This window comes from Lissotriton helveticus, chromosome 2_1, assembly GCF_964261635.1.
Source record: "Lissotriton helveticus chromosome 2_1, aLisHel1.1, whole genome shotgun sequence".
NCBI lineage: Eukaryota > Metazoa > Chordata > Amphibia > Caudata > Salamandridae > Lissotriton > Lissotriton helveticus.
The window spans coordinates 717,876,634-717,889,814 of NC_136059.1; the positions used below are offsets into that span (position 1 = coordinate 717,876,634).

The 13,181-nt window shown below is 49.2% G+C and overlaps 1 protein-coding gene across 1 annotated transcript in view; it reads right to left on the minus strand.

Annotated features, from left to right (window-relative positions):
- CHD1 (chromodomain helicase DNA binding protein 1) overlaps positions 1 to 13,181 on the minus strand; it is a 1,592,763-nt gene that overhangs the window by 1,124,655 nt on the left and 454,927 nt on the right. The window contains exon 16 of the mRNA XM_078675438.1: positions 8,684 to 8,846. Coding sequence (XP_078531564.1) covers positions 8,684 to 8,846 — 163 coding nt within the window. The remainder of the gene's footprint in view (positions 1 to 8,683; positions 8,847 to 13,181) is intronic.

Here is a 13,181-nt window from a genome sequence, read left to right on the forward strand (position 1 = left end):
CACACAGACCCTAACTCCACCCTCAGAGGCACCCTTGTCTACCGACCCCCCGGACCCTGCCCCAAGTTCAGCGACTCCATCGCCGACTTGATCAGCACGCACGCCCTGACCTCCACCGACTACATCCTCCTCGGAGACCTGAACTTTCACCTTGAGAACAACAAGGACAACTCCACAACCTGATCGATAACCATGCCAACCTCTGACTGAAGCAACTCGTCACAACGCCCACCCACCATGCCGGCCACACGCTCGACCCTGTCTTCTCCTCAAGCCTGCACGTCTCCGTCAGCCACACCACCAAACTCCTCTGGACCGACCACCGCTGCATCCACTTCACCTTCCAAAAACCAACCACACACCAACGCACCCAACAGATCCCCCGCCGCTGCTGGAGCAAAATCACCGAAGACCAACTACACGCAAACCTAGCTCTCAGCCCACCAACCGAACCCTCCAACACCGACGACGCTGCCCACAGCCTCAGGCGCTGGATCGAGGACTGCACCAACACCCTCATCCCACTGAAGAACCCCCCCCCACCGAGACATCAGCAATGGGCCAGCTGGTTCACCCCATAACTCCTAGCCTCCAAGCAAGCCTGCCGGAAACTAGAGAAGAAATGGCACAGTGAACCAACTCTGGACAGCCACGCAGCACACCAGGACGCCATCCGCAACCACCACCACTCTCTCAACTAGGATCATTTTGAGAGAGTGTTGTGTGAGCTTGCGTATTACTAGTGGAATGAGTGGGAGTTGCGGAAAAGCGTACGCAAATCTGTCTGACCAGTTAATCCATATTGCATTGTCCTTGGACAATGGGTGTGGGAACCTGGCGGCGAAGGTTGGGCATTTTGCGTTTGCATGTGTTGCTAACAGATCTGTGTCTGGTTGGCCCAATATCTGAAAGGAAGGTTGAAGAACTTGCGGATGAAGTGCCCATTCGTGTATTTGTTGAGTCTGGCGACTTAACAGATCCGATATCTGATTGTTCACCCCTGGAAGATGTTGTGCCAACAGATATATGTTTTGTGGAATGGACCATCTCCATATACTTTGAGCTAGGTGAGACAGCTGCAAAGAATGTGTTCCTCCATGTTGCTGTATGTAATACATTGCTGTCATATTGTCCGTGCGGACTAGGACAGTCTTGTTGAGATGTGCTTGGAAAGATTTTAGCACGAGAAATATTGCCAGTAATTCTAGGTAATTGATGTGGAGCAGTTTTTGTTGAGTGCTCCACCTGCCCTGAATTGTGTGGTTTAGGAGATGGGCTCTCCAGCCGGTGAGTGATGCGTCTGTTGTTAGCACTATCTGTGTAACTGGCTCTAGGAAAGGCCGCCCTCTGGAAAGCTTTTGTGTGTTCCACCATTGCACAGAGCGATGTGTGCAGCTGTCCACCAACACCAGATCTGTAAGTTGACCTTGAGCCTGGTTGCACTGACGTGCTAAGCATTCTTGTAAAGGGAGCATCTGAAGTCTTGCGTGAGGTACAATGAAAATGCAAGAGGCCATCATTCCTATAAGCACTTGTGCTGGGAGAGAGTGTTGGAGCTGAAACTTGGCGATGAGGGTTGGCATACTGGCTATCCTGGCTGGATTAGGGTATGCTAGAGCTTTCGAAGTGTCTATTGTGGCTCCTAGATACTGATGTATGTAGGAGGGATAAAGGTGTGACTTGGTGTAGTTTACTGTGAACTCCAAGTTATGTAGCAGCTGTATGGTTTGATAAGTGTGGTGAACACACTGGTTGTATGACTTGGCTTTTATTAGCCAGTCGTCGAGGTATGGAAATACATGGATTTATTGTCTTTTCAAGTGTGCTGCTATTACTGCAAGGCACTTTGTGAACACTCTGGGTGCAGTGGTCAACCCGAATGGAAGGACTTTGAACTGATAGTGTTGGCCATCCACTGAGAACCTTAGTTATTTCTTCTATGAGCAGGGTGTATGGGAATATGGAAGTAGGTGTCCTTGAGATCTAGTGTGGCAAGGAAGACGCCTTGTTAAAGTAGTGGCAGGACCTGTTGAAGAGTGATCATATGAAAATGACCTGACTGTATGTAGATATTGAGAGGTCTGAGGTCCTGTATTGGCCTTAGGGTTCCGTCTTTTTTGGGGATTAGGAAATACAGGGAGTAAACTCCTGTTCCTTCTAGTTCTATTGCATGCTTTTGAAGCAGCAAGAGAACTTCCTGTCTGAGGAGTGTTACATGTTCTGTGGACATCGGACGCTGCTTGGGTGGTATGTCGGGGGGAGTTGTAGTAAGTTCCAGGCAGTAACCATACTGGATAATTTTTCTTACCCACCTGTCTGTAGTGATGGAATTCCAGACAGGTAGGAACTGTGAGAGTCTCCCTCCGACTGGATTGGAATGGTCTGGAGGGTAATCACTGTTTATTAGTGGGGGAGGCGCGAGTGTTGTTGTTACCTTTGCCACTTCCTTTGTAGTTATTTCCACAGTACCCACCTCTAAAATATCCCTTGCTGGGGGATGTTTGTGTGGGGTTTTTGTAGGAGGCAGAAGCAGTGTCTGCACTGAAGTTTTTAATCGCACCTCTGTAGAAGAAGCGTCGCAAGGAACCTCGTGTGGATGGAGATTGTAATTCTCCCATGGATTTAGCAGTCTCCGTGTCTGTTAGAAATGGGATCCCTGGCTGGCCAGGGCTTGCGCCAAAGTCAGTCAGAGACCACCACTTCCACGTCAGGGCAAGGGAGTTACACGCCAAGATAACCCCTGCTCACCCCCTTGGTAACATAGCACGAGCAGTAAGGCTAAACTTGGAGGTGATGGGAGTTAAGTGTTTGCGCACGCACCCCAGCAACAACACCCAAGGCCCACCACAAAGGAAACTCCACACAAGGTTATATATAAAAATAGCCTTTGTATTACACCAAAACACATTAGATAAAAACACACACTTTACAATGTGCCAACAGGCATGGGCAGAATTTACAGGGGATATGGACAAGACAGGGCTACATGGACCACTGTTAGGGATCAGCACTTTTAGAACTAGCACTTAGTATATAGAACATAGAATGTAAAATCACTTTAGCACACAACCAGTAACTACTGGTAACAGGTAAGTACCTCCTACGCAACCCTAACCACCTTAGGAGAATGTTACACAGGGACCCAGGACCTCACTAGCACCACCTGTACTAGCAAGAACAACCCCCTAAGTATCACAATACCTGTAGGGGTATAAGCACATAACACATGATGCATAACATACATTCAGAGGTGTAAGGAACAAGGCACATGATGCATAAACAACACATTCAGAGGTGCAGGGAAGGGAAACACATGATGCCTAAAAACATTGAGAGGTGTATCAAAGAACACAATTGCGAAAAATCACATTAGTCACCACCTGTGACTGTCCCTAGGCCAACTGGCCTCTCTAGGGCTAGGTTGCCCTGTGTCCCAAAGTCAGGGGCCTAAACGGAGCAGTTGCCCACAAAGTGCTGGGCAACTGGTGCAAACAATGGGGCCACACGTTGGAGCCTCATGGGCTCAAGAACCAAACAGAATGTCACCTGACGTTGGAGTCCCCCTTCTGGGGACTCGTGATCAACAAATGGCCCCCAAGAGCCATTTGTTGCTCTAAACAAACACTGTGGCACTCCAGAGCCTCTCAGGGCTCGTAAACAACAATGAAAGCCCACAAAACTGGTGGAGTCCCTCTCGGGGGATTCGACAACAAATGGGCCCTGAGCCTCTCGTGGGCACTAAACAACTAATTGCCCCCGTTGAGCCTCTCAGGGCTCTGAACAAATGCGGCACTTAAGAGCCTCTCGTGGCTCTAACACTAAGATGCCCCCTGAGCCCTTTGTGGGCTAAAAATGAAAAAATGCTCCCGGAGCTGGAGTAACACCACGGGGGGGGGGCACCGGCAATGTGCCCCGACGCCCTCCCTCTCCCCCAAAGCAATACACCGGCCCCACTCACCGGTCTGGTGCTTCCTCCGGTCGATGTCGGGGGCCTGCCTGCAGCCGCCTCTGGACGTGGGGACTCTCCTCTGCTCCCGGTCCTGGGGCGGTAGGGGAAGTGCTCTCTTCCCCCTCCAGCTAGCCAGACGTCCTTCTTGGTTGCACCCCGGGGCTCTCCCTAGCTCTTGGAGGCCCCGGGTGCCGGCGCTGCTCCTGTCCTCGTGGCAGCACCTCTTCCTGGTCTCGCAGGCTCTTCGCCTTCTGTCTTGAGGCCCCGCCTACAACCAGGCGGGCCGCGGGCACTTCCGGGTCGCGCTGCTGAGGGCAGCCAATAGCAGCGCGGCCCTGGGGGTGTGGAGGCGGCACTTCCGGGTCACACTAGGCAGGGGCCCGGCAACGGTTTCAGGCCCCCTGGGCTACGGCGGTGATTTTCGAGGCGTGGGCTCCCTCGGGACAACAATCCAGCGGGGGCAATGCCGGGTGGGCACCGGCTTAAAAAGATAAAGCACCCCCAGGGGCTAACAGAAAATAAAGCGCTCTCAGGCGCTAGCAGCAAGTAAAGCGCTCCCAAGCACTATAGACACTAAAGCGCTCCCAGCGCTAGCAGACAGTTAAATCGCTCTCAGGCGCTTAGAGGGGATATAAAGCGCTATCCAAGCGCTAGTGGCAAAGGAAAGTATAAATAAAGCGCTCCCAGTGCTAGAGGTCCAATACAGCGCTCCCAGGCGCTATAAGTTAAATAAAGGTCCAGCAGAGTCCTTAGGTAGGCAGGGGGCAAGGCTGGGCCCAGAGCCAGCTCACTGGACCTCCAGGCAGGGAGGTAGTCCAAGTGGCGGTCCTCCTGCCCAGCAACAGCAGCAGCCCCCTCAGACAGGATCCTGAAAGAGAACAAATTGTAAGGGGACACAGCCCCTTCTTATACTTGAAATCCCTTTGTCTGTAGGTGCAGGGTGGGGGAGAAACCAGTCGCAGCTGGTTTTAGAGCACCCTTGATGTGCTCAACCACCCTTTCTATTCACTGGCTGGGCTAGGGTCATCAGTCGCACCACATGGGGCGGAGCCAGCATTGTGTGGGGAAAGCCCAGCCCTATTCAGGACCCAGGTGCAGCCCCTTCCTCACATCAGCATGCTAATCTCTCCATTCACCACCGGGGCAGACCCACACAGACTCTTGGAGCCAGGCTCCCCAGCCAGCTTCAGCCAATCACACGCCAGTATACTTACTGCACACGCACACCATTGTCTAGAAGTGGCACTTCCACACTAGACACATACATGCCGCATACATCATCTCGCAGCATTCAATCACACGAGTCCGCACATACCAGACTCGAGCCTGTACACCCCACGCATCAGGAACTACCAGGGACACATACATTCCCCAATGCATTCCTATGGGAGGGCAGGCCAACCTCACCACATGCACTCGGAGTGCGCACGCACTTTCCACTGGGACACAGTGAAAGTGCGCAGAACCCAAAAATCACCATCACCAGGTCACCATTAAAAGCAAAAAGTTTAGGGGTGAACCTGCCAGAAGGGCCAAGTCCAACAGTGTCCTTTTTCATTTTTTCTAAAGCTGTATCCAAAGCTGGGCCAACAATGTGTTCTTGATTGAACGGCTGATTGAGAATAGTTGTCTGTACCTCTTGTTTGAAGCCAGAAATGCACAATCATGTATGTCTCCTTAGTAACACACTAGTGTTAAAAGATCTGGATGCGGAGTCTGCTGCATCGAGGGCACACTTAATTGATGCATTAGTTATAAATTTGCCCTCTTGAATTAAATCATTGGCCTTGGTCCCATATTGATCAGGCAAATGCTGCAATAGGGTTTTTAGTTGGTCATAATGAGACCTATCGTACCTGGCAAGTAATGCTTGCGCATTGGCTATCCTCCAATGATTGGCTGCTTGGGCCGCAACTCATTTGCCCGAAGAATCTAATAATTTGGACTCTTTATCCGGAGGTGGAGCATCCCCCGAGGTCTGAGAGTTGGCACGTTTTCTACTGTTGGTGGACCCTTGATGTAGGTGGGATCATTGAGAGTGGGTTGATATTTTTTGTCAATTCTAAGATTGAGAATAATAGCCCTCACAGGGTCTTTGAATATGTCTGTGGCGTGTTTAATGACACCTTTTAACATTGGTAAAGTTTGTACAGTCTTTTGTGTCTATTAGGATGTTTCCTCTGTGGGATTCGAATGCATTTGAACACCATGGTACTGGGAAGCCCTGTCGATAAGCCAATATTGTCATCTGGGGAGATGGCTTTGTTGGGTATGCATCGGGATCAGGAAGGTTTGGATGTGTCCTGTGCTACCTCTGTCATCAGGGTCAGTGAAAGTGTCATTGTTTCCTCTCCCACCCCCTAAATCATCATCATCTTGTGGTGGTGGTGAGTATGATGGAAGTATGGGAGAATATGGAGGAGAGAAAAGGTTTAGTAGGAAGAACAGGAGAAGAGGGTCTTAAAAGGTGAAGTGGCACAGTCCCTTTTCTTTACAGGCACCTCAGGAACGCGTGGGGTGTCCAATTTTCTCTTTTTGTGTGGAACTTTGACCATGTGTCCTGTCTTTGGGTCCACTTTGAGAGTTTTTTGTTTCGGATCCAGTCGAAAAAGTCTTCCTCTCCGCTAGTTGCTTTCGGCGTCGATTTTTTCGGGTCCGAGCGAGGTTTAGATTTCTGCTCTGGAGCCTTCGAAGAGGTTCTTGGATCATTCGGCTTCGACGTCCAGTTGGAAGTCTTTTTCGGTTCCGAGTGTTTTGGTTTCGGATCCGAGGCCCTTTGTTCTTTTGGTGCTGAGGTTTTCGGTGCTGAGGCCTTTTTTGGAACTGCGGGAGTATGATGAGCTCCTGGGGCACTGATATGTGGCTTGCCCGGGCCCAAGCTGTCACAAGGCCTTTCCTTTGTCTTCGGAGCTGGGCCCGGGGCTTCTGAAGCTTTGTTTTGGTCGCAACTGGGGCCTGCAGGCAAAGTCTTGACCGGTGCCTTCTTTTTCTGGGATAGGGAGAGGGCAGGGGCAGTTTTACTCACTAGTTGACCTGGAGTGATGTGGTCCTCGGAGTCAGAATTGTCTGCCTCAGAAATAATTTCCAGATCCTCCAAATCCTCCTCAGGGACGTCGGACTTCATCGAATATGGCTTCCGGCACCGGAGCAGCCTGTTGTGCCATAACGTATCGTGGGGCCAGTCGATCACGGACAGTCTTTTTAGATCAAAAGGAAGAGCAGGCCTGGCAATTGTTCTCCTCGTGCTCGGGCGAGAGACAGAGGTTACAGACCTTGTGTTGGTCACTGTGTGGGAATTTAGCTCCACACTGGGGGCATTTTTTAAATGGAGTGCTTTCCATTAGTCGTAGGTCCGAATGGCGTAGATAGGCCCAGTGGCCCACGTCAACGACTGGAATAGAGTATTTGAGAAGCGTGTTGAGGAGCACGCGAACGAAAACAATACCGTCGAGTCTGCGATAGTGTGCGAGTCAAAAAGGTCTGGATAGTACGGTACCGAACCCGAGCTATGAAGTTACATCCGAACCCGATGGCGGAAAAAAACAATCTGAGCATGGAGTCGATGCCCATGAGCACTATCGTCCAGGGAGGAGTCACCTATCTCGTGACTACAAGAGACTTCTTCCAAGACAACAACAAGCTGAAAGCATCCAAGCCCAACACCAGATGGCGATCTATGCACTAAGTGTGAATTCTGCAGCTCATAAGCCTTGAACAAAATGCTTTGGGGAACAATGCTCTTCACAAGTGAAAAAAAGGAGGAAATAGATCTTTGGATCCACTCCAGAAGGCGTGGAAAGAAAGGAACTGACACCAGCATGCATAGGTGGCTCTTATATGTTCGGCTCTGTATGTCATTTTCAGAATGGAACGAGACAAACTAAGTTTGCTAGCAAGCAGGAGAACTGCTTTGAATTTTCCAGATTCATTCTGGCGCCAGTAGATATTTATACGGTGAGGAATCTGGGTTAGAATTATCCATCAGAAGTCATTATTACCTGATGTCTTGGCATCTACCCACACAACCTCTGGGCACACTCTTGCCTGCTTAAATATATATTTTTTAATGGTATCCTGCCACTATCCCTCATACTTGGAAGGTACCTTCCCTTCTCAAACCTCATGAATAAAAATAAATTTGCATCCAGCAGCCCTTCCTTACCACAGTCTCTACACCATATACCACTATTGATGTAAAACATAACATACCAGGCATTACCCCATATTCTGAGAATTCTCTCACTGGATGAAGATGTACTCTTCGCTCAACATCAGAGCATAGATCCAGAAACATGCTAATAGCAGCCCTGTGAGAGTATTTGCAGGGCACCCTGCACTTCCCACATTGCTATGCTTTTTCAGAGCCTTGGCTCACAGTAGCGAAAGTGGTTGATAGCAGAAGAGAGACACGCACATTTTATCCCATCCTTCGTACTTGGGGAGAATTAAGAAAGGTAGAAGAAGGTTGGCAACACAGACATCATCAATACCCCCTTCATCATATCAGGGGACCCAGAGAGGCATTAGATCGACATCTGCCAGAGCACTAGCTTGTGAGTCTGGGTTTTCACTGTTGTGACATCAGAAACAATGGAAAATGCACAGGAGTGGCTGTTAGCTTAAAGATGCCACCAGGTTTCGCTTCATGCACACTAGAGATGGAAACAATTATTAAAAGAAAGAAACTTAATTTTGGTATTGTTTCAATAGAGGAGGTCAAATCAATTTTTTTACCTGTAAGGATTCCTGTTTGTTGAACACTTCATGATCTTCCGGGGGTTTAATGAGGTAGCAATGATTACAACACTTCTTGAGTTCCATCATGACATTCAAAAACCCTGAGGTACTACCCTTAGAACCTTTACTCAAGGCTTTGTAGTTTCTGGTTAATATCCATCTAAAATAAAACAGAAGAAAAAAAAGAGCTTTATGCTTTGTAGGTCAAGCCATACCTGATAAGAAGTGAAAGAGAAACATTTTGTTGATGTAAATTAACTGCCATAAATGAAAATAAAATAAAAAGAATATAACAATTCTGGAAAGGCTTTCATACGACATTTCTATATATACATGTTGATAACACAATAAACAACTGTATTACACATATTAATATTCAAATTATGAAAATTATAACCACAAAAAGACTAGCAATTGTGAGAAAAAGTCCAAAACTGTATTTCGGACATTTTCTAAACTGGGTGGGCAGAAATTAGAAGAAATGAGATTAAGCACTATTCCTCAGATCTTGAAACAATACTTCCAGTCAACATATCTTACAGCAAATAACCTCCTGGCTAATCCATAAAAATAATCATTGTGAACGAAAAGTATTATGCTTATTTGTATGCATGTGTTTTTAAAATTGTATTATTTATTGCCTTTTGTAGCCGTGGATGGTGCATGAGTAATCCTGTAAACCAAGCCACAGATGTCAAAATCTCTTCTTCACAATGTTGGAAAAGTTCACAGCACTCGGGAGAGTTTTTTGATTTGCAATAGCCGGAGTACTGCAATCTCTTCTTGTTTGGTGATGTGGGTGACTGCAGCGGTCAACTTATGATAAAGTTACACTTTACATTAAAATAGCCTTTTCTAGATCTTTAGCAACTTTGGCCTTGGTCGATGAATCTGCATATACCTTTCTTTAAAAAGTGAAGATGCATATACATACATCTTAGATTAATTGATTCGAAAATATAGGATGGAGATTGCTCATATGATTTGCTTATTTATTGATTTGAAGCTTTACAGTTGCAAATTTCAACGTTCAGAATTGCTGATAGTGCACGTTCTCTATGGTGGCGAATAGATCTAGCCAAGGCTCTCCTCACTGCTGAAAGAGTCCTTCCACCACTTCGAAGTGAAAACGTCATTCGTGATCCAGCATGCACCAGTGTAGGAAAGTGGGTTTCTGTTGCAGTAACCGCCCCCACACACTTTTTGCCAGACTAATGATGCACTTTTACTTGGTGTGCCCTGGGTCTATGCCAATCAGGTTCCCAGGGCCTGTGTTCTTTCCCCATAACTAAACCCAATTGGCATCTCAGGCCACAAGTCAGCCCCTGGTAAATGGTACCACAGGTACCAAGGGCACTGTGACCAGAAAACACCTCTCAGGGCTGCAGCACCTATTTTGCCATCCTTAGTGGTCCTGTACCACTACACTCACACACTGCCTTTGCAGGCTGTGTGTTTTGGTGCAGAACAAAGTGAAGAGTCGACATGGCACATCCCTGTGTTCCATGCCTACAACCCACTGCCCTGGCATAGACCAGTCACCCATCTAGTTGGGTGCACTATACCAGTGGTGAGGGTACAGGTGCATGAGCCTTGTACCCCTACAGTGTCTAAGTCCATTCTTAGACATTGTAAGTGCAGTGCTGCCATTAAGAGTATATGGTGCTGGGAGTTTCTCATTACGAACACAACAGCACCATAATGGCTACACTGAAAACAGGGAAGATTGGTATCAAACTTCTCAGCACATTAAACCCACACTGATGCCAGTGTGGGATTTAATGAAAAATGCACACAGATGGCATCTCAGAGATGCCCCCTGAAAACCAACCAACCTCTAGTGTCCCGACTGAGTGCCTGCTTAGGCTGCCATCAAGAGACATGTTTCTGGACCCCTGGGACAAGAACCTGCTGCTGTCGGGGGTTTGAAACAAAGCACATCCTGGGATGAGGTGCCAAAAATCTCCTCCCCCAGGATAGGCAGGGTTCACAAAGGGGAAGCTTCAAAGGCATGCCACCTTTGTGAGCAACCCCAGACCACTTGCTGCTTTCAGCAACTGGTTCCCACTGGTTCTCCCCTCACTTTAGGCGGGAGAACCGGCGGGAAAACAAGTGAGGGAGAGAAGTGTGCCCACCTCTGCCAACTCCACCCCTCAGGTGGGGGAGTCGAGGTGAAGCACAACTCTAAGTCCCTGCCGTCTTGAGGATGAGAGGACCCAACCAACCAGGGACTGGCCCGTGCCCCCCTCCCACTGGAGGATGGCACATTAGGGGGTGAACCCACGCCAGGGAAGGAACCCATTGGTCCCTGCCTTTTATCTGCCACGAGACTCCGCCCGACGTCCTCCGCGGGCGAGACGTCAGGGAGGTCTCATAAGCCCTACCCCGGTGCGATAACATCAGTTTGCTTCGGAGAACTTTTCCGCGCCACAAAGCGGAGCCATCACAACAAAACAGAGGAGAGCATGGTAACAGTGTGCGAAAGCCAGAAGATAAAATAGAGAAAGAAAAACAAAAGGTGAGAAACACTGCCAGGTGGCACCAAGACACCAAAAGGCAGACCAGAGTAGGAAAAGAGCAGAGCACCACTCTGAAGAACAGCCAGCGCGACCAAGATGAAAGCACCAAGAGGCAGGAAGCACTAGAAGGGCAGAGCAGCGAAGCCACAGCAAGAAAAGCATAAGCACCGTTCCATGGCATCACCCTGCAAGCCCAGGCGAGAGCCATCCTGGAGGCACAGGCAGGAGAAAGTGCTGTGAAAGAAAGAAGGAAGAGAGTCTGCAACCACAACCCCTATGGGAAGGACCATAAGCCCGGAACAAAGGAGCAACAGTAATCCATCCCCAGACTATGCTGTCAAGGATGGCCATTCCTCCTGAAGGGAGGAGGAGGTCAAAGACAGGTAAAAGAACCCCCAACGAAGAAGACCAGGAGGGGATCAGAACTCTAGCAACGAGAGAAAGAGCCAAAGTAGGCCCTCACGCTGGAGAGAACCAGCCGGAAGGATGCCTCACCGGAAGAAAAGGAATAGGACACCCATAGAAGACAAAACGCCCAGAGAGAGGCGACTGCAGAAAACCCAAGCAGAGAGTCCTTGCAGAACGGGGAGGAAGGGTGGGTCGTGAAGGAATCTGGGGCTAGAATCGTCTCTACCAGATACATTGTTACCAAAGGTAAGTAACTCGTACATCTGATAGAGACTACTAGCCGCAGATTCCTTAACGTAGAATAGATACCCTAGCCATACCCAAAGGGGAGGATGGTCTGCGAGAGGACCTCTCCCACTTCAGAAAAACACCAGACCCCCAACAGGGAACCAGTCACGGGGACAGGGAAAGAAGCCCCGTGCAGCGCAACAGAGGATGCGTCACAGGTCGTAAGCCAAAGAAGACCTCAGCAGTGAGGAGGAACACCAGCCCCACAGTGGATATGCCATCACAACAAAAAGGCAACCCAGTCTCCACCAACGGGAGAAGCAAGGGTCAAACGAAAGGAGCCAGACCACCGCAAGCCCATCCACGTACCTGGGATCTTCAACGGAAGCCCCAAGATACAGACAAGGCAGAGGAAGAATACCCACCTACAGACTCCAAGGAGAGGGGGTAGAAGTACAGCAAAAGCCCTCCACCGGGAGGCAACCCAGTGAAAAGGGCAGACGAGCCCCTCACAGCTCGAAGTCAAGACTGACCAGTGCCTCAGGAAGAGGGCAGGCGGAAGAAGAAGAAAATGAAGAAGAAAAAGATCAACAAAGCCCTCCACCGGGAAAAAAAAAAAAACCAGTGAAAAGGGCAGCTGAGCCCCTCACAGCTTGAAGGCAATACTGACCAGCATCTCAGCAAGAAGGCAGGCAGAGAAGAAGAATAGAAGTTGAAGTACAGCAAAACCCTTCACCGGGAAACAACCCAGTGATAAGGGCAGCCGACAGAAGAAACAAGACCTCACAATAGCCAGTGGGGCAAAAACAGGAGTGCGAGGGCCCAAGCCAAGGCCGCCGGTCACAAAACAGAAGAGCAGGAGGGGGAATCCAGCTGCAGACAATGTCACAACACCTCCCTAGCACAGGAGAGAGCTATGTAATAACTACTACTGCCCCACATAGGGCAAGTTACGTCCCAAGAACATGGGAATTCTCTTAAGAAAAAGTATCCGCATCAGAGGACAGCAACCTAAAAGACTTGCGGGGAACCGCAAACGGCTTGCCAATGAGCCAGAAAGAATACACAGAAGGCCTAATCTAAAGGCCAACACGGCTGATCAACAGGCAAAACCACAATCAACAAAGGGCTGGACCAGCAGCCAACAGCACCAAAGCCCAACAAGGGACCGGTAGGTACAACAATCACACCAAACACCAATCACCTGGGTTACTCACAAGGCCCCAGAACACAATGGACGAACACTTTCCAAAGCTAGAACGGCTCCCCAGTCACAGAGGAGGAGGAGGAGGAGGAGGAGGAGGAGGAGGAGAAGGAGGGGGCGGAGAGGAGGAGGAGAA